Source organism: Trachypithecus francoisi, unplaced genomic scaffold (assembly GCF_009764315.1).
Source record: "Trachypithecus francoisi isolate TF-2019V2 unplaced genomic scaffold, Tfra_2.0 Contig01440, whole genome shotgun sequence".
In the NCBI taxonomy this organism is placed as follows: Eukaryota; Metazoa; Chordata; class Mammalia; order Primates; family Cercopithecidae; genus Trachypithecus; species Trachypithecus francoisi.
In genome coordinates, this window is record NW_022681431.1 from 13391175 (window position 1) to 13415463 (window position 24289).

Genomic DNA, 24289 nt, shown 5'->3' on the forward strand with positions numbered 1-24289 from the left:
TTAAGGTCTCCCACTATTATTGTATGGGAGTCTGAGTCTCTTTGTAGGTCCCTAAGAACTTTTTTTATGAATCTGGGTGCTCCTGTATTTGGTGCATAAATATTTATAATAGTTAGTTCTTCTGGTTGAATTGTTCCCTTTACCATTATGTAATGCCCTTCTTTTCTGGTTTAAAGTCTGTTTTGTCAGACACTAGGATTGCAAGTCCTGCTTTTTTTGCTTTCCATTTACTTGGTAAATTTTCTTTCATTCCTTTATTTTGAGCTTCTGTGTGTCTTTGCACATAATATGGGTCTCCTAAATACAGCACACCAATGGGTCTTAATCCTTATCCAATTTGCTGGTCTCTGTCTTTTAATTGGGGCATTTAGCCCATCTACATTTAAGGTTAGTATTGTTATGTGTGAATTTGATCCTGTCTTCATGATACTGATTATTTTGCACACTAATTGATGCAGTTTCTTCATAATGTCATTGGTCTTTATATTTTTGTGTGTTTTTGCAGTGACTGGTACTGGTTTTTCCTTTCCATATTTAGTGCTTCCTTTAGGAGCTCTTGCAGGGCAGGCCTGGTAATGAAATCTCTCAGCATTTGCTTGTCTGGAAAGGATTTTATTTCTCCTTTGCTTATGAAACCTAGTTTGGCTGGATTTGAAGTTCTGGGTTGAAAGTTCTTTTCTTTAAGAATGTTGAATATTGGCCCCCAGTATCTTCTGGCTTGTAGAGTTTCTGCTGAGAGGTCTGCTGTTAGTCTGATGGACTTCCCTTTGTAGGTGATCTGGCTTTTCTCTCTGGCTGCCCTTAAGAAATTTTCCTCTTAGGTCATTTCAAGGTTGAAATGGAGATTTCAACCTTGGAGAACATGAAGGTTACATGTCTTGGGGTTGATCTTCTTGTGGAGTATCTTAATGGTGTTCTCTGTATTTCCTGAATTTGCATGTTGAGCCTCTCTTGCTAGGTTGGGGAAGTTCTCCTGGATAATATCCTGCAGTGTGTTTTCCGGCTTGTTTCCATTCTCTCTATCTCCTTCTGGTACTCCAATCAGTCATAGGTTCAGTCTTTTTTGTGAAGTCCCATATTTCTTGGAGGCTTTGTTCATTCCTTTTCATTCTTTTTTCTCTGTGCTTGTCTGTATGTTTTATTTCAGTAAGGTGGTCTTCAAACTCTGATATGCTTTCTTCTGCTTGGTCAATTAGGCTGTTGATACTTGTGTTTACTTCACAAAGTTCTTGTGCTGTGTTTTTCAGTTCCATTGGATTGTTTATGTTTCTCTCTAAACTGTTATTTTAGTTAGCAATTCCTCTAACCTTTTATGAAGGTTCTTAACTTCTTTGCATTGTGTTAGAACATGCTTCTTTAGCTCATTGTAGTTATTACCCGTCTTCCGAAGCCTACTTCCGCCAATTCATCCATCTGATCCTCTGTCCAGTTCTGTATGCTAGATGGAGAGACATTGCAATCATTTGGAGGAAAAGAGGCACTCTGGCATTTTGGGTTTTCAGCAGTTTTTCATTGATTCTTTCTCCTCTTTGTGAGTTTGTCTTGTTTTGGTCTTTGAGACTGCTGACCCTTGGATGTGGTTTTTGTGGGGGCCTTTTTGTTGTGATTGATGCTGTTGTTGTTGCTTTCTGTTGGTTTGTTTTTCTTTCAGTAGTCAGGTCCCTCTTCTGTAAGGCTGCCGCAGTTTGCTGGGGTTCACTTTAGGCCCTATTCATCCAATTCTTTCCCAAGCCTGGAGATGTCACTTACGGAACTGGAGAACAGCAAAGATGGGTGCTTGCTCTTTCTTCTGGGACCTCTGACCTCAAGGAGCACCAACCTGATGCCAGTAGGATTGCTCCTATATAGGGTGTTTGACAACCCCTGTTGGAAGGTCTCACCCAGTTGGGTAGCACAGGGAGCAGGACCCCTTTAACGAAGCACTTTGTTCTTCATTTCTTGGTGGAGAGGGTGTGTTTCACTGGGGGAAAACCTGCTCATCTGGGCTGCCTGGATTCCTCAGAACTACCAGGAGGAGAGGTTAAGTCTGCTAGTCCGCAGAGACTATGGCCACCCCTCCCGCTAGGGGGCTCATGCCCAGGGAGATCTGAATTGTGTCCCTGATCCTCTGGCTGGAGTTACTGGAAATCCTGCAGGGAAGCCCCACCCAGTGAGGAACGATGGGTCAGGGTTAGTTCTGAAGAGACACTCTGGCCACAGACTGCCACAGCCGGTATGTTGGGCTGTGAAGACAAGTCTTGGGGCCAAGCTGTCCAGTCTCCCTGGCTCCAACAGGAGAAAAGTATAGCCTGGAGCTATAGAAATGAGTGCTGCCCTTCCCCCGCCCAGGGAGCTTAGCATGTTAGGCAGTTGTGGGTCCCAGTGCTGGCTGCTGTCTCTCCCCCAAGGAGCTCAACCGGCTTAGACAGCAGGCAGCCATAGCTGATGTTGGTCGCCCTTCCCCTGGGGAGTTCAGTTAGGCTTAAGCAGATTCCAGCTGAGAGGCTGTAAGCATGTGTGTGTTCTGTGGTTGGGATGCTAGGCCCTGGTGGCATGGGTTCCCAAATGGGATCTTCTGATCCATGGGTTGCACAGGTCCATGGCAAAAGCATAGTTTCCATGGCTGGGTAGCACGGGTAGCATGCTTACTCACCACCTCCTTTGGCTGTGGGGAGGAGGTTCCCCTTCCCGGTGTGGTTCTTAGGTGTGCCGCTGCAGCACACTGTTCTTCCTTCTCTCCATGGGTGACACCAGCCCTCTAGTCAATTTTGAGGAGAGAACATGGATACCTTGGTTGCTGGTGAAGGATTCACACACTTACTATGTTTTTTTTTTTTCCAAAGGGAGCCTCCGAACATTGTTGCTTCTGGTCGACCATCTTGGCCCTGCCCCCACCCTAATGTCATTTTAGGAAGACTTTTCCATATTTGCCTACTGATGATTTATTACTTATCTGTGTGGTAGAATTGAAAAACAATCCCTTTTTAACAAAGTTTGATTTCTTCATTTACGTTCAAGAACATTGAATTCTGCTGATATGTGTTGATCCCTTCTCTGTTACTTGTGTTCATAGGAGTCACCTCATTTCATTCTTACCCTCACAAGATAAGGAGAAGTTGGCCCATTTTTGCAGAACAAGGAAGGGAGTCTCAGGCCAAGAGCTGACACAATCAAGAGTTCAACTGAGATTTGAAAGTAGCCCTTCTGATTCTAAGTCCTTCCACTGCAGCCCAGCTGCCTGCTTCAGACATAAGCTACCCTATGTGCTTAAAAGAGCCCCATACAGCATCATGTGCATGTGACTAAGCCTTGCTGGGGGAAAGGATACCTTGTGAAGGTCTCTACTGCATGGAGGTTGGCACAACAGGCAGGCTCACCTGGCATTTCCACCCATGCTTGAGACAGGACACCAAAAAAGGGCACTTCTTAAAGAAATATGGAAAGATAGATCCAAGGGAAAAGGCATTTAAGACCTTGGGGTGATGGAGCTGTTCACAAATTAGGTTGGGATGGTGGTGGCACAACTTTCGTAAGTAGACTACAACTATTAAATTGTGTATTCTATGTTGGTTTTGTGTGCCAACCTGGCTTGGCTCTTAGTACTCATGTAGTTTATGTCGTTTTCTTTGTTACCATTGTTGGAGTCACTGGTTTTTGGAAACCAGGTTGGAACATGTTGGGGAAATCATCCTTCCCAGGCCTATCCCTCATCTTTTTATTGCATATTCTTAGCTCCCTTGCATCTCCTCCAGCTGCTGCCTGTGCCACAGGCGCCTTCTCCTCTGCCACTCTGATGAACCTCAAGGTGCGGTTCCACTTTGTGCTATCATTTCCTGTGGGTGGATGCCATCAATCTCATCTCCTGTGTTCTAATGAACCTATAGCCCCCGTCCACTCCCAACATCAAAATATGTCCTACAGGTTAGAATTTTGGTGCTACTTCTGATTTCTCTTTGACTGCTCCTTCCTGTGTCCAAGGTCTCTCAGAATTCCTTAACTGAACTTTCCATGGTACCCAGTTCCATGCCAGAATGGACTGCTATACTAGGAAACCTTTCTTCTATTCTCTACTGGAAGATCAAATCTATGCCATGCCCTGTCTTCATTTGATCTCTTCTTCCACTCTCTGACATTCCTACTTAAAACAGTAAGAATAAAAACAAAGAATTAAGAAAGAGTATGGAAGCTATCCATGCAAATTAGCACAGGCTTACAAATTTGGGGGTCCTTGGGCCATGATTCAACATAGAAGAAAAATTTAGCCTGACATATAAGCATTTTCTTAGGCATCTGGACAACCTCTTCCCTCATCAACATGCCAAACCTGCCAAGTCTAAAGAAGGGGTCAGTTTTGTAAAATCCTTATTATGCAGGAAGAGATTTCTATTCAGTTTCCCTGCAAAGGCAGAGGTAAGTTTCCCAGAAGAGTTGGTTAATGTCTTTGCTCACCTCCTGCACACTCAGTGAATTCAAGGAAGTGATAGATTCTTGGGCCTCCGCCCACACGTACAGGTGTAAGGACAATGGATAGAAGAACCAGTTGCTTTAAGTTCTTAAGAAAATGAAGACACCACAGCATCACTTCATAGGTGACTTTTGTGCCTTATGCCATAGAAATCTGTATGTCCTGGATTTTCCAGGACAACTCCAATTTCAGATATATTTGTACTTGTCAAGTCATAATTTCTTACTATTGGCTAACAAAATATGATCACCTTGGTTACAGGTGAGCCTGTGTTATGTGAGGTTATTGTCCTAACTAATTTTTCTTGGATGGCGTCAAACATGACTGAGTTCTACCAAACTGTATACTAAATGAGTCATATTATTGAGATGATACAGTGCAGTTACCAGGTGGTTCTGCTAATAATTAGAAACACATTTCTATATTTCATAGGACCAAGGAAAGGAAAACATCACCAGGAAAATGTTACATGTGGGGACAATTATTCAATAGCCCTTGGCTGGGATTTGTGGATATGAACATAATTCAGAGGTAAAAGTAAAATACTGGAATAACACATGGAGGTTTCTTCTATTGGTACAGAAGTACAGAACACAGGAATCAACATGCAGCCAAGTCTTGAGTATTCAAGGAATGATGACCCAATTTGTTGATTACTAAGACTTTTCCTCCCTTTTCTCATTCTCATAGTTCAGTGATCCTCAAATCTGAGTAATATATTTCCAAATTAAGAATTTAGAATTAAGAAAAATTTTTTTTAAACTTTAAAAAGCTGTGGTGTTTCTTAAATTATTTGTAAATTATTTGGAATTGTATTAAAATTTGCACAAAGCTAAAATTTAAGATTCAATTCAAATGCTTTTATATATGTTTGTTTCAATAAAAATAATTCACAAAGTAAAAACCATGAAAACCACAAAATCAATAAGTTCAATATTAACAACAATTAATTTACAGTGATGGATGATAGATGATGTTTTGCTGAAACAACAGGGGAAAGTGTAATCTTCCCATGTGATCAGGAGCAGTGGAGAACCAAATACTGGAAATCGGTGTTGGAGATCTACAACTTCCAGCTCCTCCACTAGGACATAATGCTTTTTTCCTACGGTTCTGTCGGCCCCAGTTTGGGGAACACTGCTTTTGCCATTAATGTAGAACTGATTTTCTTCTCCTAAGATCTGCCAGGGAAAGGAGACAATGTGAAACCAAAATCCACCAGATACCCTTGTTGTTGCTAAAGGGAATTTAGGGCTACTTGTAGGTTTCAATTAGATACAATTTTAACCTCCTTTCTGGTTTCTCATTACCATGGCTATTAGAGCGGGGGTCCCCAATCCCTGGTAGGAACAGGGCCACACAGCTGGAGGTGAGCAGCAGGTGAGCGAGTAAAGCTTCATCTGTATTTACAGCCACTCCCATCTCTTGCATTACTGCCTGAGCTCCGTATCCTGTCAGGTCAGCGACAGCATTAGATTCTCATAGGAGCACAAACCCTATTGGAACTGCATATGTGAGGGATCTATGTTGGGTGTTCCTTATGAGAATCTAATGCCTGATGATCTGTCCCTGTCTCCATCACCCCCAGATGGGACCATCTAGTTGCAGGGAAACAAGCTCAGGGCTTCCACTGATTCTATATTATGGTGAGTTGTATAATTATTTAATCATATATTATTAATACAATGTAATAATAGAAATAAAGTGCACAATAAGTGTAATGCACTTCAATCATCCAAAACCATCCCCCTCTTCTGGTCCATGGAAAAATTGCCTTCCACGAAACTGGTCCCTGGTGCCATAAAAGTTAAGGATCACTGTGTTAGAGCATTATCCATCTATTGCCTCTTCAAGATTGCCTGCCTACTGCATTGGACTGGCTATAGCACAGCAGGCAGACACATGCCTTTTCCAGAGACTCCCACATTGATTTTTGAATGACAGGAACACATCCATTAGGCCTGCCTTACATTGTAAGTGGATCCACTTGAAGGAGCAGCCAACCCATGTATTGTGATGTAAATGGTGCTGTTCCGCACTCAGCACTTTCATCTTCTAAGTGTTTCACAAACACTGGCTAATTAATAATCCTCTTTTCTGTGCTGCCAGGGAGGAGTTGTAAGGAAAGAGTGATGGGTGGCTTTCCAGATAAACACATGTTAATTTTTTATCCCAGGCTAAGGGGAAAGAAACAAACATATAGAGCTGAACACTTACTGTGTCTGCCACTATGACATTCATTATTGTATTTAAACCTCACAACGTTCTTGGCAGGCAAAGACTCTTGGCATAAAGGTCTTCTTATCACCATTTTTACAGATGGTGAAATTGCAGCTTGTAAAGATAATTATAGTGAGGGATGGAGGTGGGATTTGAACTCATGTCTGTTGGTTTCCAATGCTCACACCCATTCTGCTACTCCGCAGTGCAAAGAGTGGAAGTTTAGCATTTCCACTGTATTAGTCATTATCATTATTATCAACAAGTATTATTTATATTTAATGACCACAATATTTCAAATTTATGTAGCCCTAATCTTTGGGACACTTAGAGTGCTATGCAACTATTCTGCTCTTGCTCAGTTCAGAAGTGGTGATATTTGGATTTTGTATTAAAAGTCATTTTGGGCCGGGCGCGGTGGCTCAAGCCTGTAATCCCAGCACTTTGGGAGGCCGAGACGGGTGGATCGCGAGGTCAGGAGATCGAGACCATCCTGGCTAACACGGCGAAACCCCGTCTCTACTAAAAAAGAGAAAAACTAGCCGGGCGAGTTGGCGGGCGCCTGTAGTCCCAGCTACTCGGGAGGCTGAGGCAGGAGAATGGCGTAAACCCGGGAGGCGGAGCTTGCAGTGAGCTGAGATCCGGCCACTGCACTCCAGCCTGGGCGACTGCGAGACTCCGTCTCAAAAAAAAAAAAAAAAAAAAAGTCATTTTGGTCTCATTCTTGTTTTAAGAGCAATTTTTCATGGGCTCAAACTCTTGGACTTGGGAAAATCTGGGATTGAAAACAATGTTTGCTTTGTCCTCAAAAGTCATAGCCATGACACACCAGATGTTCTAGTCTCTGATAAAAAATTCTTGTTAACTTTTAATAGAAGAAAATGGACTGGTGGTTAGTACACATCTTTTACTCTTTTTTTTTTTTTTTCTATTGCTTACAAAGACCTGGGACTGTGGTTTCTCCTGGCTGTGCCACTCACTTCCAAGCACTCTGAGTGCTTGGGAGCTATTTCCTGGGTATGGGGCCCATTGTTCTAACCTAATTTTTACTGTTGGATCAAAGAATATCCGTGGCCAAATAATGGTCCTATTGCTAGTCACTCTTTTGTCCGCAAATGAACTAGAATGAAACGGTATCTTGACTGCTTTCCTTTTTAGCACCCATGAGATAAGCAAGCGGGGCTGTTGAGAGGAAGATGTTAACTGACCCCCAAGGCAGGACCAGGTGCTGACATCCTGCTCTTTCAAAGATGATGAACCAGAGAATGCTGTGTCACTGTTTGTTCCATTCCCTTGCTGGTACCGGCAAGTGGGAAAGCTGGGATTCAAATCCAAGTCTGTGTCTCCAAAAGCCCATGTTGAAGCTGCTCTTGTTGCTGGATTTACTGAATCTCTGTCCCATGTAAGTATTTTACATATTCAATAAATTGTTAATTTTTTTATGGAGTGCCTGCTTTTGTCAAGTATTATACTATGCTAGGTGCTAGGAATATAGTAGTGAAGGAAATAGCCAGATAAATGAATTCAACCTTCATTGAGCTTACATTCTCTAAAATACATATTTTAAAAAATGTAATCCTAATAACCATTTTATGTATGCATGTAGTTACATGTATCCACACATATGCATGTATCTGCGTCTACATATATGCCTGTGTAGTTGTCCTTGTCCTCGTTTTGTACTTGAGAAGAATGTGGTGATTTATTCACGATTGCATAGTTAAGGATTCTAGAACTTGAGTTTGAATCCAGATCTCTGAGTCCTAGATATTTCCACATTATGACACTGTCTTCTATTCATAAAATGAATTGAAAATAAGGTTTTGCTGTAAAAGGCGGGCTCAGTTTTAGGGAAATAAACAAAAAACCGCCTCCTTCAATATTCCCAATAGTGTGACAGTTTGTGTGCCCTTCAACAGATTTCCAAGAGTCAGGCAATGAATTCCTTTCTGTGTATTATTCAGCATAATAAACTTCAGCTGGATGATCACTTTTATCTGTTATTTAGGAAATTGCTTGTGTTGTATTATCTGTATTTGGCAGGATCCAATGGAGACAGTGAAAAGTGTCACTGAGCTGGGCCACAGAGCTGGTTATCAAGGATAGTCTACGAGGTCAGAGGTAAGCTGATACACCGTGGTAGAATGAAGTTCACGGTGCTATGTAGTTCTCCCTTTTTCTTGAATTACCATGATGCTGACATCCAGACTAAAGTGCCATTCTACGACCTTTCCACCACTTCCCTCTCAGAATCACTCAAAAGAAAATAGAGAGATGAGAAAGAGAGGCATGAATTTATTTTTTGATGAAACTGGGAAAACAGGTTACCCCAAATCATAATGTATGAGAAAGGGGTAGCAATGCTGTGAAAATCAAACAGGAATGTGGAGAGACTGAGAAAGGCTACTTCAGCTGCTAATGTCAGACAAAGCTGGGGAGAAAGAGTGGGACTATCTCGAAGGCCCAAACCAGCAGCCTCTTGTTTGTAGCCACTGGGATGAGCATGTAGTCTGACTGCAGACATATCTCTGGACCTCATCTAGCAGAAAGCTGAAGCTCAGTAGGCAGAACTGAATGAGGAAATCACCCAAATGAGCCATAGATGTAAGAAGCGGCCAATTGGCAAGGAAGAGTGGTCTGGCAGGTACGGTGGCTCACACCTATAATCTTAGCACTCTGGGAGGCCGAGGAGGATCACTTGAGGCCAGGAGTTCGAGACCAGCCTGGCCAACATGGCGAACCCTGTCCCTATTAAAAAATATAAAAATTAACCAGATGTGGTGATGCATGCCTGTAATCTCAGCTACCTGGGAGACTGAGGCATGAAAATCACTTGAACCCAGGAGGTAGAGGTTGCAGTGGGCCGTGATCATACCACTGCACTCCAGCCTTGGTGACAGAACAAGAATCCTTCTCAAAAAAAAAAAAAAAAAAAAAGGTGCGCGCTATCTCTGTCTCTCTCTCTCTCTCTCTTTCTCTCTCTCTCTCTCACTCTCTCTCACTCTCTCACACACACACAAACACACACACACACGCATGTATACACATAAGAATTCTGAAATAAGAATTTTTGTTATCCTAATACATAGCCCTGACCCTCCCCTCCCAAATTTCTGGCAAATAGCTGGTCCAGGAAAAGTTCACTTCAATCAAAGATAAATACTATCAAAAAGGTATCATAATATGATATGTATGCATACACTATGAAAGAGTGGGGAAGGAAAAAGGAAAGGAAAACAATGGATAGTTGATGGACACTCACCAGAAAGAAAAAGGTTCTCATGGAGCTGGTGGTAGTTCTGATCAAGCTCATTGCCTTAATAATTTTAAAAAATAATGTTTCTGTGAAACAGTAGCTCAATGCAGAGATGCAGTAGTTCCATGAAAATGGGCAACACAATGAAAACGATGAAATATAACCTGGAACAACTCATAAAAATAGTGAAAGAAAAAAATAAAAGCCACTGAGAAATTAGAAGGAACACAAAGGCAGACAAGAGTGAGAAAGGCAAGCAAACGGTGTGCATTTAGAGAGGATGTGACGGACAGAAACGATGGACACTAGAGAGCCTCACTTGTGTCTTTAGAAAGACCAGAAAGGAAGACCAGAAGGACTCGAATGAAGGAACAGAGAATATATTTTAACATCATAATTAAAGAAATGTTTCCAGAAATAAAAGACGACTTGAATCTACACATTGAAAGGGAACACTGGGAAAAAAATAACACAGGACAATCAACATCCAGCTATATCCTGGTAAAGGGACTGGCTTCCCATAGAAAGCCTCTGGGGCTGGCAGACAAAAAGATCAAGTCCCTTGTAAATAGAGAGACCATGAGTTAGTCTCCGTTTGCATCTGTTTTCCAGCCATAATTATGTATTGTGCTCCCCCTCACTCTCAAAAGTGTCATGACTTGCACTAAAAAATTATAGGATTGCCTTGCTTAAATAAGGAAAATAAGAGGTGAAGAAAAGCATGGCTTTAGATATCGCCACAGCAACACAGCAAATAAACAACAACTCCCGTGAATCCTCAAAGGATAAACCCCCCAATTTTAGATTTAATACTTAACCAAATAGCCATTCAAATAGAAATAATCTCTTTTTGGTGTGCATGAACCAAGGAGCATAATTCTCCTAAGTCGTCCTTGATTGAACTGCTAGAAAACAAACTTCAGCGAACCAAGAAGGAAGAGGAAGATGTGTGCCAGGTGTGCCCCAATTTAAAATCATTTCTTTCCACCTTTCCCAAGATATTCCCCCTCTGTACTCACTAATTCAGTTAATGATATCCCAAAATCTGATTGTCTAACTGGCAAACTGGGATTTATTCTAGTCACCTCATTCTCTTCATTCCAACGTTTCGTTAGTTGATAACTCTTGTCAAACTGTAAAACGTTCTCTCTCAAATCTTTCCTCTGCTTTCCATCTCTATTGTCATGCTTTAGTTCAGGTATGAGTCATTTGTGTTTAGACTATTGCAATAGTATCTTAATTGCAGGAGCAATTTTAAAACATTTCACAACCGTTGCCACACAGGTGCTGAGCAATTAGAAAGGACACCAGTCATAAACAATGGCCCAGCATACTGGTGCTCATCAACTGTCTTTGGTCCTTGCCTAATTGGTCTCCTTGCCTCTAATATCTACAATCTCCAATCCATCACCCATATTGTAGTTACTATGATTTATCTACAGCCTAAAGTTGATCATGTCACTCCATAAGTTTCTTTTAGTTCCATTACCTGCAGTGTAGATGAGTGTATGAAGTCTAAAGTCTTTGGCATTGTGAACAAAGTCTTTTAGGACATAGTCCCCACCTAATTCTTAAAGTTTCAAATTTTAACTCTCTCATATTCAGTGCCCAACAGCCACTCTGGACTTCTTGCCATTTGGTAAATGCACCAAAGACTCTTTGAGATTCAAGTATGTGGTTAACATTGTCCTACCTGGAACAGGAATGGAATGTACATTTCCCTAAAAGATCCAGATTCTGGTTCTAGAATCACATCTGAGTGAGAGAATCCACACGGGGTAAGTTCCAGGGCTGAACAACCTCTCCAACAGGCAACCAGCCAGAGGTTGCCTCCTCCTCATTTCCTTCCCATTTTGAGTTTTCTCTGTTAAACATCCAGCCACATTACATTATAGACACACTTCATAATTCTTTTGATTAGTTGACTGACAAGAGAGTCCCTAAGGAGTGGATTCTGCCAATGATGCCATTTTCTGTCGTTTGTAACAAATCAGCGGCCTCTCCCACATGACAAGGCAGGGCTGCCTCTGGGAGTCCGAACTGAGTCCGCTCGTTCACTCATCCAACAAGCATGTGTTGAGAACCTCGGTCACATATGGGGTTGAGACTGATGCGGTCCCTGTCCTTATGAGCTTTCTGTCTAAAGTGGAGGAAGCAGCCAGCAGGAAACAAACAAATGAATGCAAAGTGTGACAAGGGAACAAACAGAGTTTAATTATGGAGAATAAGAAGGGGAATCTGCATCACAGGTGGTCACTGGAGGCCTCCCTCAGTAGGTGATATTTAAACTGAGGCCTGAAGGATGAGAAGGCAACAGCCATGCAGAGATCGAAGGGAAGAACGTCCTACTAGGCAAAGAGCTAGTTTTCACTGAGAAAGTCAAAAACGCAGTAACTTTTTCAGTGTTTAGAAGCAGCATTTCATCCACTTCTGTGAGGAGGGCAATGCGTGTGGTTTGAAGATACCTGTACCCTCCTAGAGAGAAATGAACGAATCCAGTTTGAAGTACACGTGTGAATACTCTGGTTGAAAAATCACACGTAGGATCCAGTTCTCCTAAGTTGCTTTGTGAATTTCCCTTCGCATGCCTTTGTGTTGTCCTTCCCATCTGGAGGGCTCGCTACTAACCTCCTCTACTGTAAAACTCCTGCTAGTCTTTGGAGCCCTGGTCCAGCCCTGCCTCCCATGAAGGAACCCTCTCTGACAGCTCCAACCCTCTGTCTGGGTGTCTTCTCCAAGCCTCTGCACCCTATCTTCTTGAGTGAGCTATCGCCTATGTATTATTTTCTTCCGTGAGTATACATCTCCCTCCTTTGCTATGATTTAAGAAGAGACGTCAAGTCTTTGTGTTCTAGCCTGCGATTCTTCACCAAGTGTCTGACAGCTCAAGTTTTAACATTTGTTCAACAAGCAATTTCAAATCAGGGGAGCCTGCCCACCTACCTCAGGAATTCTATGTAGCCAAAATCCAACAGAGCAAACAAGATCCTTTCAGTTTTGAGGGTTTTTTTATGAATGAATTTGAACAGATGGATATATAGATGAATATATACAGAAAAATGAACAAAAGTCATATGCTCTCCTTTAAGGGAATAACAGTACACATTCCATTTAAACAAAATCTATAGTAAGAGTTCCTCAAATAGAACTCAGGGACCAGCAGTTATGAGAAAATTGCCAACATTAAGAACACATTCCAAACTACTACTCCAAAAAAATAAAAAGCAAAGGTCCACTCATTTTTACAGTACAAAAATTTTATTTTTTTGTTAGGATAATTTAAAGTTTAAAACTGAAGTAGACATATTCATTTTACAAACAAGATATTCTTTAAGTAAGACCATTAAAAACAGTAAACAAAAAAGCTGTCTTTACAAAAAGCTCTGTGCATAGCAACTTTATACTGTATATAACTGACAAAGCAAAACAATAAAATGAAACTATACAGTTTGAAAATGAAACCTTACTGTACAAAAGGTAGAGAAGTTAATGGTTTTTAAACCATGCATATTGAAATGTGCAAAGAAAAACTGAGAATTACAATGCTATAACAAAAGAATGAGATAAATAATGAAGTAAATTGTCCCTTTAAATGAAAAAAATCTTACACAGCTCCTCTTACAAACATAGGATAGAGTTTCTAGTTACCAATAGAAATACTCATATTCCAAGTGGCACAAAAATAACTTGGGACTGGAATGATTGAATAGCAATGACTAACGAGGGCAGGGTAGCTTTGTTTTTAATTTATTAGTACACTAAAAATAATCCTTACACACATTTGTACAATTAAATAGCTCTGTTGCTGCCAGGGTTCTAGCTGAATGGTCAAGGATGTCTGGTAATTAGTTACACGCATCTTTCGGTGTAAAGCTACCAACAAATTCTACAATCATTTTGAAGACAGTACTGCACTCATCTTCATGCAAGAGGAAAATTCACAGGTTCTAAAAGCAATGCTAGTTTAAAAAAAAAAAAAAAATTCCTTATGTTGGATTGGCTCAAATCCAGGGCTAAACATGCTTAATTTTGCTCTGCCTTCACTTTTGGAAGGTAACGTTCGTATTCCACACATTCTTCCCCTTCCATCAATCAGGTTTCTCACTGGGGGACTTTTTCTCTTATGTTTCCGTGTATTTTGGCGTATTAAGCCCTGACTATGAGGGACTGTCAGCAGTACTTACAAGCATGCCAGGTTTCTAAAACCTTGAATTCTCATGTGCATAGAAATAGTATAAGTCATATTGGGTCATTCCAGAATGGGTTAAAGGCAAATAAGACAGTTGGGGCTGGATAGGTGTGGGCCTGCATCAATGGGTCAAAGAGAAGGTATGCAGAATTAATGAAGTAATCTAAAATTGGCTCAGATGCACTCATGATGTTTTTCCGTGAGTGCTGCATCTATTTCTAACGCTGAAGTCCCAACTAAGATCCCCAAACTAAGTCTGTGTATAGATTCTACTGTGGTGCTCATGAGTCAATAAGGAGAACCCCAGTGTGGAAACAAGTGACATCCTTATTGGCAATCCAGATATGCCTGGATTTGTCTCTAGGATCACATAGGCTTTCAAGAATCAACCACTGTTAGCAGCTAAGGCAAGGTTCTTCCCTTCTAAGAGCTAGTCACAAAACTATGAAGAGCCCAGCAAAGGGCCGGGTAACTGTGCTGCATAGAACACCGACGTTCCTAATCTCTGGATCTCCCAAGAATCTGGTCTTGCCTTTCTTTGAACATCAGAAGAGGGGATTAGGGCTTTTAATATCCCTCTCCCACATCCCATCTCATTCTTGGCTAGAAACAGTGTTGAGTGGGATAGCTGTTTTTCAAGAGACTTTAATGCCATAAAAGAGGAAATTTAGAAAAGGACTTGGATGTTCTAAGACTGACTCTAAAGAGTCCATCAAACAGAGTTATCTTCTCCAAATCCTGTTTCTGAAGTTCTATGGGGCTGTGTACCTCTGTACTGAACCAGGCACCCAAAGAGGAGGGAGTGGTGGGGTTCTGGTGAGGAATTCCCAAAGGGTCCCTTGGTTAAGAAAGTCTGTGGTTTTGGCTCTGCTAGAAGGTGAGACGCTTCTTTCCTTGGGATGCTGAAAGCCTGAGACACACGCAAAGATGGGAATTCTCTGGACTGCTCAGGGGAGAGTGTTGAAAACTAATAATATGAATTTTTAAAAAATATTCACAGAGTGTGGACTATTTAGAAATCAGACGGAACTGGGAATGAATTGATGGGTTGGAGTATTTGTGTGTGCATGTGCTAGAGTCTCTGTTTCTGCATTAGGTTGTTCTGTGGGAATCTACATGTTCTTGCCCTTGAGTCAATAAAATGATGGAAAAGGAGGGGGTGCAGGACAGGGGATAAGAGTCTAGTAAGTAACTGCAGTAATAATCACACACCTTTAAAACTTGTTACTACATGTTTGCATCATTTTCATTTTACATCAGGAAGAGAAACCCCTCTCTCTTCCAAAAAAAAAGGTCTTAATTTCTACCTCTACTTACAATAAGTTACACGTTTATTTATTTAAATAATTGTAAAACATTTAAAAATTTTTCCCTTTTTTTGTTCATTTTTTTTTTTTAGAGATTAAGCTATAAGCAAACACACATACAACATTTCATCATTCAATTCAGGTTACGTTTTAAGAAAGTCTTCCATGCTGGTACCCTGTTTTGTTCAATTTTTTCTGCATAAACTAAATTGGTATCTGAAAGGCTTCGTAGAAAATAGAAACTTTCAACTTTTTTTTTTTCCTACAAAGAAAAACAAATAGTATCCAAAATATTAAGCATTAATTGTTTGCCAATTTTTTCTTAAATATTTTACAAACATAGGAAGGTGGTTTTCATAATGTTCGTAACAAAGAATTGCATTTCTGCTCCTAGCACTGACTACGTCAATGACACCTTTTGTCCTTGTCCCCAAGAGGGTCAGTTTGTGTAGCCACCGTCAGAGCTATAGGAGGACGTGGGACCAAGTAAGATGTCGGCTCCTTGCAGACCCAAGGGTGTCCATCGTGTTCATGTGGGGGCACCACTACACCCCCGTAAGAGCTCGTAGTGCTTTCTTCATTATTGGTCCATCAGAGTAAGTAGTTTTGTGCTATAAGAAGTTCTTCTTTACATCGGGGGTACAACAAGTCCGGTCATGGCTGCAAACAAAGAGTGGCACAGGAATGAGACTTGGGGACTTTTTATGTATGTTCAAGGCTATGACACAGAGTGAGGGGCAGGGGATGGGAATGATAGAGTCTGATGCCCTTCAAGGACACAGTGCCCTCAGCTGATATGAGGACCGGTTCTCCTAGCAGACAGCCCGTTAAAGGCACTGAAGCCTTATGGAATCACTGAAGTACAAGGAAACCTTGATGAGGTTTTGCCTGGGAGGCCAGGAGTTATGTTTTGTTTTATATTAACGGGTTGTATAAATGAGACAACAGATGTAAACATGTAAGCTAAACTGTAATATATGCATGATATACTTTTTTATTCGACTAAAATAATTTCCAGATTATACTCCTCCAAATCACTTAGTTGGAACAGGAAAGGAACTTCCAGGTGCTGAGCCTGTTGATTTACCAGGGCATCGTTGATAACAAATCAAGCTTTTTATCTACCCTTCACTTCTTTGGTGAGTGCATTTTTTTCTTTTTTTAATTAGCTCATCTTCCTTTGGTGCTCACTGCTCATGTCTGATGCTCATTGCAAATGAATGCTGATGACTGGAATAGAAGACTTCATTTAGTTCCTTAATTCCCACTCTTGTTTTTTGAGGTGGAATCTTGTTCTGTCACCCAGGCTGGAGTGCAGCGGGGCCATCTCAGCTCACTGAAACGTACCAGGTTCAAGTGATTCTCCTGCCTCAGCCTCCGCCTCCTGAGTAGCTGGGACCATAGGTGCATGCCACCACGCCTGGTGAATTTTTGTATTTTTAGTAGAGAATGGTGTTTCGCCATGTTGGCCAGGTTGGTCTTGAACTCCTGGCCTCAGGTGATTCACCCACCTCAGCCTTCCAAAATGTTGGGATTACAGGTATGAGCCACCGTGCTCAGCCCCCAATTCCTACTCTCCATCACCCTATATAAATGGAGTAATCCAATTCTTTCTCCCTCCATCAGGCCAAGAGGATTCAGACAATGCCTCTCTGGGTGGAATCACTTCCCAGGGTTTCCCTAGATGTGGCAAATAAAGCAGCACCAGCACAATGTGGAAAAATCCCACAGCAAAATGTATTCTGCCAGCCTTGGCTTTCAGAGGATGAGCCCATGGGATTTTCACATTCTTGGAAAATGGCAGAGTAGTTTCCTTGCATCAGAGCCTTTAAAATCATATCTAGAATTTGATCCTTTGCATTTTACTATCTACATTGCATCTAAGGAATTAGTCAATATAATAGAAGCATTTTGCTGAGTGTTGCTTACTAAGCTTCCACGCAAATGGCTGAAATTCTCTCTGCTTTTCTCAACGCTTCCATCTCTTTCTCTGCCCCTTTTTTCCACATCAGCTAGTCCTCTCGGGCAAAATTGTCAGCCGTCTATTTCCCTGCCCATACAGCCTTTATTGAATGTTTGTGAGATCTGGATTAAGGTCTTACACAGCTAGCAAAGCCTTAATTATTTTTGCCTGTATTACTATATATTGAATCAATGTAACTTTTCAATAAAGGCGGTTCAATTCTGGACACTCCCTGATGACTTAGAGATATAGCAACCCTAGTAATTATCCCAGAGTGTAGGAGGTTTTTTTTTTTTCCTGGAGGGAGCTGGAAAAGGAATCAGACACATAGTGTGTAATATTATCTCGACAATCTATACTCATCAACTGGAAGCAGCTGAAAAATGAGGTAGAAGGTGGAACCATGCTGTATGTGGAGCTCTCTGGCATGGAATTCTGACTCACATTCTGAACTTCAATTTGTCTATTATATTTAAAACTCCTGACTCAGCACGGTGGCTGATGCCTGTAATCCCAGCTCTTTAGGAGGCTGAGATGGGAGGATCACTTGAGCCCAGGAGTTCAAGACCAGCCTGAGCAACATGACGAAAACCCATCTCTACAAAAAATACAAAACTTAGCCAGGCATGGTGGTACATGCCTATAGTCTCAGCTACTCAGAAGGCTGAGGTAAGAGAATCTCTTATTGAGCCCAGGAGGTCAAGGCTGCAGTAAGCCATGATGGTACCACTGTGTGACAACCTGTGTGACAGAGTGAGACCCTGTCTCAAAAAGAAAAATCCTCAGCCCCTTCGTTTTCTGCGTGCTCAGAGAGATACCAAAGGGGCTCATAGAACAGCAGAGGTGCTCAAAGAACAAGATCCCCTGAATGACAGAGAAGAACAGATTTGAGATATATCCCTTCCTCTTAGTCCTACATCCAGACTGGGTAGGCTTGATCTCTGCTAGGTGGGGACTCTGACTTTTTGTTTGTAGAAACCATAGCCAACAGACAGAAAGCAATTATCTCCCTTTGAACCAGGTGGAAAGTAGGTATGGGTATAGGGTAAAGATAAGAATTTCACTCTCATTGTCCATGGAGACACAGTGGGCTGCCAGAGCACAAGCTCTGGAGTCCACATGTCTGGGTTCAAGTCATCAGACTCTTCCTGTGTGGCCTTGGGTAAACTGCTTAACTAAGAATGGTGATAATGGCATGACTTTGACTTAGACATAATTATCTTAAGGCACTCAGTTCGGCACCTTGCCTGTAGTGCTCAGGATAGTTAGCAAGCCTCAGAGAGTGTGGGCAGCACATGCCTTTGCAGGCAATGAAGTCTAGAGAAGGGCCCCTCCCCAGCCTGCGATCACCCAGGCACTCAGCCCACATTGTCACCCTCCCACTGTATCTCTGAAGAGATGGAGCTCCCTGTCCAACAGGCCTCTGAGATCCCAGGATTTTTGTTGTTGTTTTCAGTGACTGTGCATTAAATGTCAGCTTCGTTTCCTCCCTCTCTGTACTCAAGGAAACTTCACAATGCTGGACGCTGAGCTTCCATGCACCTGGTCTAAAATGAGGAAGAGCAGAAGGTAAGGCCTCTGAGGGCATCCTTTGTGAACCCTCGCCTCCTCTCAGCCAGGCTGTAGGAAATATCTGTTACCTTGCCTAGTTCTTCACACAAATTAGTCCGCAACAACCTTTGGGGATAGCTGTCGATTTTCTATTTAACAGACTGGGAAACTGAGGCTCTGAGAGGATAAGGGCATGCACAGATTGACACAGCCTGGAAAGAGCTGAACTAGAACTCAACACACGACTAGTGAGATGGTGGCCGGCGCTCTTCCCGTGGCTAATACTCTGAGGTTGTCCTCAGGATTCTCTGTTATTTCTCTACACCTCACTTGATATTTTCATAGTTTTTTTTGCAATTTCTTTTTAGGCTACTGCCCTAAATTGACAGGTGCTTCTATTTTTCTCCTCCCCAACCTACTCCAAAATTTTAGAAAGACTACATATGGGCTACGGTGTATACTGCTAAGGTAACTGGTGCACTGAAATCTCAAATCACCAGTAAAGAATTTATCCATGTAATCAAAAACCATCTGTATCCCCAAAATTAATGAAATTTTCTTTTTAAAAAACACTTATAAAAACTTTTTTAAAAAATCTTTTAGAGATGGGGTCTCGCTATGTTGCACAGTCTGGGCTCAAGCAATCCTCCTGCCTCAGCCTCCCAAGTATCTGGGACTATAGGTGTGTGCCACCACCCCTGGCCCCTTCTTCTTTTAAAGGTTCAAATCACCAGAGGAATGTGGAGGGAACTGAAGGATTCAAATGAGGTTTGGAACTTTGCAATGACTCTAGAAATGAAGCTAGAGCCTAGAGCCTAGAGCCTGTGCCTACATGCAACTCACCAATTCACTGCTCCTATAAACCTATCAGGAACATGCCGCTCAGCCTGAGCACCCTGAGGGGTGGTGACCAGAAGTTTATGTGGCTGGGGACCCTGGAGAGGGTCTTCTGTTTCTCCTGCAGCTGCCCTCAGAGGGAACCTCACTAAGACCAAGCAAGGTTTCCTTCCAGCTCTTTGGGCTGACTCAAACCTAACTTCAGTAACACCACAGGAGCCTTGGGCATGCAGCAAGAGGTGGGGTGGGGATGACAGGCCCTGGAGTCTGTAAGAAGCTTGTCCTGGCCACACTGTAGGCTGAGAGCCGGGTAAAACAGAAGATCTAAGACAACCAGCTCCACATTGAGAGAGGAGGTGGGGAAAGGGTGACAGGTGAAAGTCAAGTATCCTTTTTTCCTTTAAGTAAACCTGAACCTATGTGTTAAGTGGCCAGGAATGAGGAAAGGGCCGCATCCATCCTGTCTTCCTCCCGTCCAATGCGGAGGAAAGCCTGCACCCCTCCTTGGTCTGTCTCAATCTGCATTTTGCCAGTAAGACTTGCTGGGCCTCTACTCGGGTTAAGGTCAGTGAATAAAACCAAAGAACTTAGAAAGAAACATCAACACTGAAGAGGTCATGGGGAAGAGGAAGGAAAGTACAGTGAATATTCAGCTATCATCTTCATTTCCCTGTCTGGAGATGAAGGCATCATGGAGAAAACTCTGGGCACATCCCCTAAGGATGGGATGGAAACCACTGGTCTTTGACGAAAGACGGGGCAGGTGGAGACACTTAGATACAGGCTCAGCCTATTTCTCTATGAATTAGACATCTGGGTGAAAATCCCTGCCAAAAAAATCCATGAAATTTCCAGATGTTTCCAACTACCCACACATTGGGTAGCATATAGACCCAGCTGCTTCGTCTGGTTAGACATAAAATAATTTTCAACAATGTTTCTGAGTGCTGGGTTTTCCATTCTGGTTTTGACAGTTTCTCTGTCGAGTCACTTGACTTCCAGAAGATACCACCATCCTCAGGAACCTAACGTACCTCCCAGAGCTCTGCTCAGCCACAAAAGAATGACCCCTCACAGGTGTCCCAAAAGAATGAAGAACCCACACTCGACTCTATCATCAAACCACCAGGCAGATGCGATCCCAAGGACAATGCAGCCCATCCAAGGTTCCCCATAAAGCACTACTGACCTCACAGCCTTTGATCCATGAGGAGTTAATGAAACCTCTTCCCTTTTTCGTTTTACCCAACCCTGCTTGTTGTAAATATTTTCTTGCCAAGACACGAGAGGAGCAGCCTAAAAATAATATGGGTTGCCGGTGAGCCCCAGTCCTCAGCAGTTTCCAATTTGTTCTTTTGCTGTCGGCTTCCCCTAATCCATGATGAGATGATTTGATTTTCATATATTCATCACATTTGTGTTATATCATGCCATATTATATTTTAGAACATTGCTTAAAAATGGGTTTGATGGATACTTTTTGTTCTTAGAAACGGTATGTCTTTTCTTTCTATTCTGCACAACCTCCTAATCAGGCACCTGCTATCAATTTGACTTGCATGTAACCAGAATTCTCAGAACTTGTTGGTTGCTCCTGCTGGCTCCTGTCCATGTGTGCCAAGAGGCCGTGACAGCAAGCGGATTAGGTAAGCAGAAAGCACCACGTGGTATCCCATGGGGTGACTGGGCATTTTCTGAGAGATAGCAGAATGGCCCTGTGGACAGCATAGGGCTGGGAAGTCCAGACACTCCTCAATTGTATGTATGGCTCTACCATGGTTAATTCCATTGCCTGCAGAGTTTGCTGATGTCTGTTTTCCCCGATCTTGCTTTTTAAAAAACTTTTAGTATTTTTTGAGATGGAGTTTTGCTCTTGTTGCCCAGGCTGGAGTACAATGGCGTGATCTCGGCTCACTGCAACCTCCACCTCCCCGGTTCAAGCGATTCTCCTGCCTCAGCCTCTCAAGTAGCTAGGATTACAGGCACCCACAACCACACCCAGCTAATTTTTGTATTTTAAGTAGACACAGGGTTTTACCATGTTGGCCAGGCTGGTCTCAAACTCCTGACCTCCAAATGATCCGCCTGCCTTAGCCTCCCAAAGTGCTGGGATTACAGGCATGAGCCACCATGCCTAGCCCCATCTTGCTTTTAGATGGAGCACTCGCCTGACTGTATAAGCCATTTATGTCCCATGATGAGAACAGCAAAGCATCTCTTTGCAGGTAAACAGCTGAGCTATACAATAATGTGCTGTTTGCTCTTACTTTGCCAACCCTATGGTACATTGTGTCATGTGTAACCCCAAAATAGAACCCTCACTTACCTCTGAATCCATTTCCATTGCCACTGGAGCAGGCAGGTGAAGGGGAGCCTTGGGGCCTGATGACAGGGGCAAAGGCACTCTTCTGTTTGACAGCAGGAAAAACTGAAGAGGAAAATGGGAGGATGGAGGATGTGCTGGAAGACCCGACGGTGGGACTCGATGACATGACTGGAAAGCAAATGCACAATCCTCGTTTAGAAATTAAGATCTTCCTTCAGTTCACATAGTTGGCACAACTTTATTGAGAAATTATTAGTTTCCCGGCATTGTTCCAGATTGCAGGGATAAAAAAAAAAAAAAAAAGTTGAATGTGACAACATTGCCACCCTGTCCAGTGGGAGGAACAGACACATAAAACAACTAATATGGTAATGATGCTATTAGAGGAAGGTACCCAACGCTTGGGAGAGTAGGGAAGGCAGCTTCAGGAAGTGATGTTGGAACAGGTCTTCATTCACAAGCAGCAGCTTGGCAAGAGAGAAGACTGAGGCCAAACATGCCTGAAAAATCATCAAATCTACCCAGCAATGGAAATCACTTTTACACCCTACAAAAAAAGTCCTATTTGGGAGCTATGTGCTTTCCCGGTAACTCCTAAGGCTCCAGAGGTTTGGTCTGTAGGGTTAACATCTTCTCTGAGAGTGCCATCTCTATGGGCCATATCCTCATTAAATGTAAAAGTTCATTAACATTCAGAAAATTGTCTCCCTCTCCCGTACTTTCAGTGCTCTTGGGAAATATAGCTGCAAGTTGGCCTTCCCTGACATGTTTAGAAAAAAACACCAATATTAGTGGTATTAACATTAAAATGACTTAAGGGAAGACAAAAGCCAAGTGTTGTAATTTCTAAGAAAAATAAAAACAATTTACACGATGAAGTACCCCACCTCTTAATGTCAGATACTCCACCAAGTTACATCATGCAAGACGACAATTTTACCTTCTATGTTCAACTTAAGAAAGGGGCAAACTAGAGCACACAAGGGCAAAACTCTTAAATATAGCACCTGATAGTTTTAGGCACTTGTGTTACCATAATTCCCAGAATTCCCAGAATTCTGAACTGTCTGAGTCACATGACTTGATAAAAGTATTGTTGGAGCCTAATGACCAAGCCCAGCAGTGCTATTTCTTGCTTCGTGTTTTCAATGTACCAACTGTCCTTCAAAATAAATTTGAAAGTGAGGACATGGGCGAGACGTATGACAGAACAACCAAGTACAAGGTGAATTGAAGGTCAAATGTTCTGATGTCCATGGACGACTCCACCCTCATTTCCCCTCCCTCCCTATAAAAATATATTTTGGGCCGAGTCCACCCAATTGCCTGTATAAAACACTTAAATAGCACAAGTCCCATATGATGTCTTTTATAGCTAAACTAAAATCCAAAGACTTCAAAAGGAGAGCTTTTTCTAAAAACTTCTTATCCTTAAAGTAGTCTTGATTTAAGGAGCTATGCATCTGAGTACATCTGTCTGTCTTTCCTCAAATATGGATTAAAAGAAAGAAATTGGAAAGGAGAACAAAGTTCTGGAAGAATGTAATACTTGAATATGTAAATGAATAAAAACACTGTTGGGTTAATTCACATAAGAAGATAGGACACAGGGTTACGCATGAGGAGTGGGTCTTATTCGTGGTTCTGAGCAAAATCTCCTCTAGCCTTGGGTTTGGCATTAGTGAAATAGAAAAACAAAAGACAAAAAAGTCCACAAGCAAAAAATCCCCAACTTTTCATTTTCTCTGAGGTACAGAATTAGAGGCCAAAGAAAAGCTGGGGGCCCTTATTCTACCACGGTCCCCCAAATGCTGTCTACAGCAGCAGAACCTCCTCTCAGACATCATCATTGAAGAGGTTTGTATAATGTGAATTAGGCATTCACACATACTCCATTCCATTTATATTCAGCAAATGACTCACTAGTACAGATAATTATTTTCTAATAACAGATTTCAATGGAAAGTAGGGCCCATTAGATCAAAAATGGTTCCCTTGCAGTGGGAGAGGAAACACCTCAAGCTTTACTAAGTGACGTGGAGGAATTGTTGCAGAGTTGAGTAAGCACATGTCCGTTTTAAATATTTCTTACAATTTTGTAAAAATGCCAAAATGCATTCAAATGAATTTAAAATTCAGTGCAACTATAATAAAAATACTGAAAGGAATTGCATTTCAGCAAACACAATTACTATG

At 42.0% G+C, this 24289-nt stretch overlaps 1 protein-coding gene and 1 long non-coding RNA gene across 2 annotated transcripts in view; one reads left to right on the forward strand and one right to left on the reverse strand.

Annotated features, from left to right (window-relative positions):
• Nucleotides 1-15422: 15422 nt before the first annotated feature.
• EBF2 (EBF transcription factor 2) overlaps nucleotides 15423-24289 on the reverse strand; it is a 201832-nt gene continuing 192965 nt past the window's right edge. The window contains exons 15-16 of the mRNA XM_033229095.1: nucleotides 22094-22261; nucleotides 15423-16076 (exon numbers count right to left, since the gene is read on the reverse strand). Coding sequence (XP_033084986.1) covers nucleotides 16045-16076; nucleotides 22094-22261 — 200 coding nt within the window. The 3' untranslated portion in view covers nucleotides 15423-16044. The remainder of the gene's footprint in view (nucleotides 16077-22093; nucleotides 22262-24289) is intronic.
• Nucleotides 15820-20987, forward strand: LOC117093668. Its single transcript, XR_004441189.1, has 4 exons — nucleotides 15820-15902; nucleotides 16435-16555; nucleotides 18885-18948; nucleotides 20742-20987. It is a non-coding gene; the product is annotated as an uncharacterized LOC117093668 (long non-coding RNA).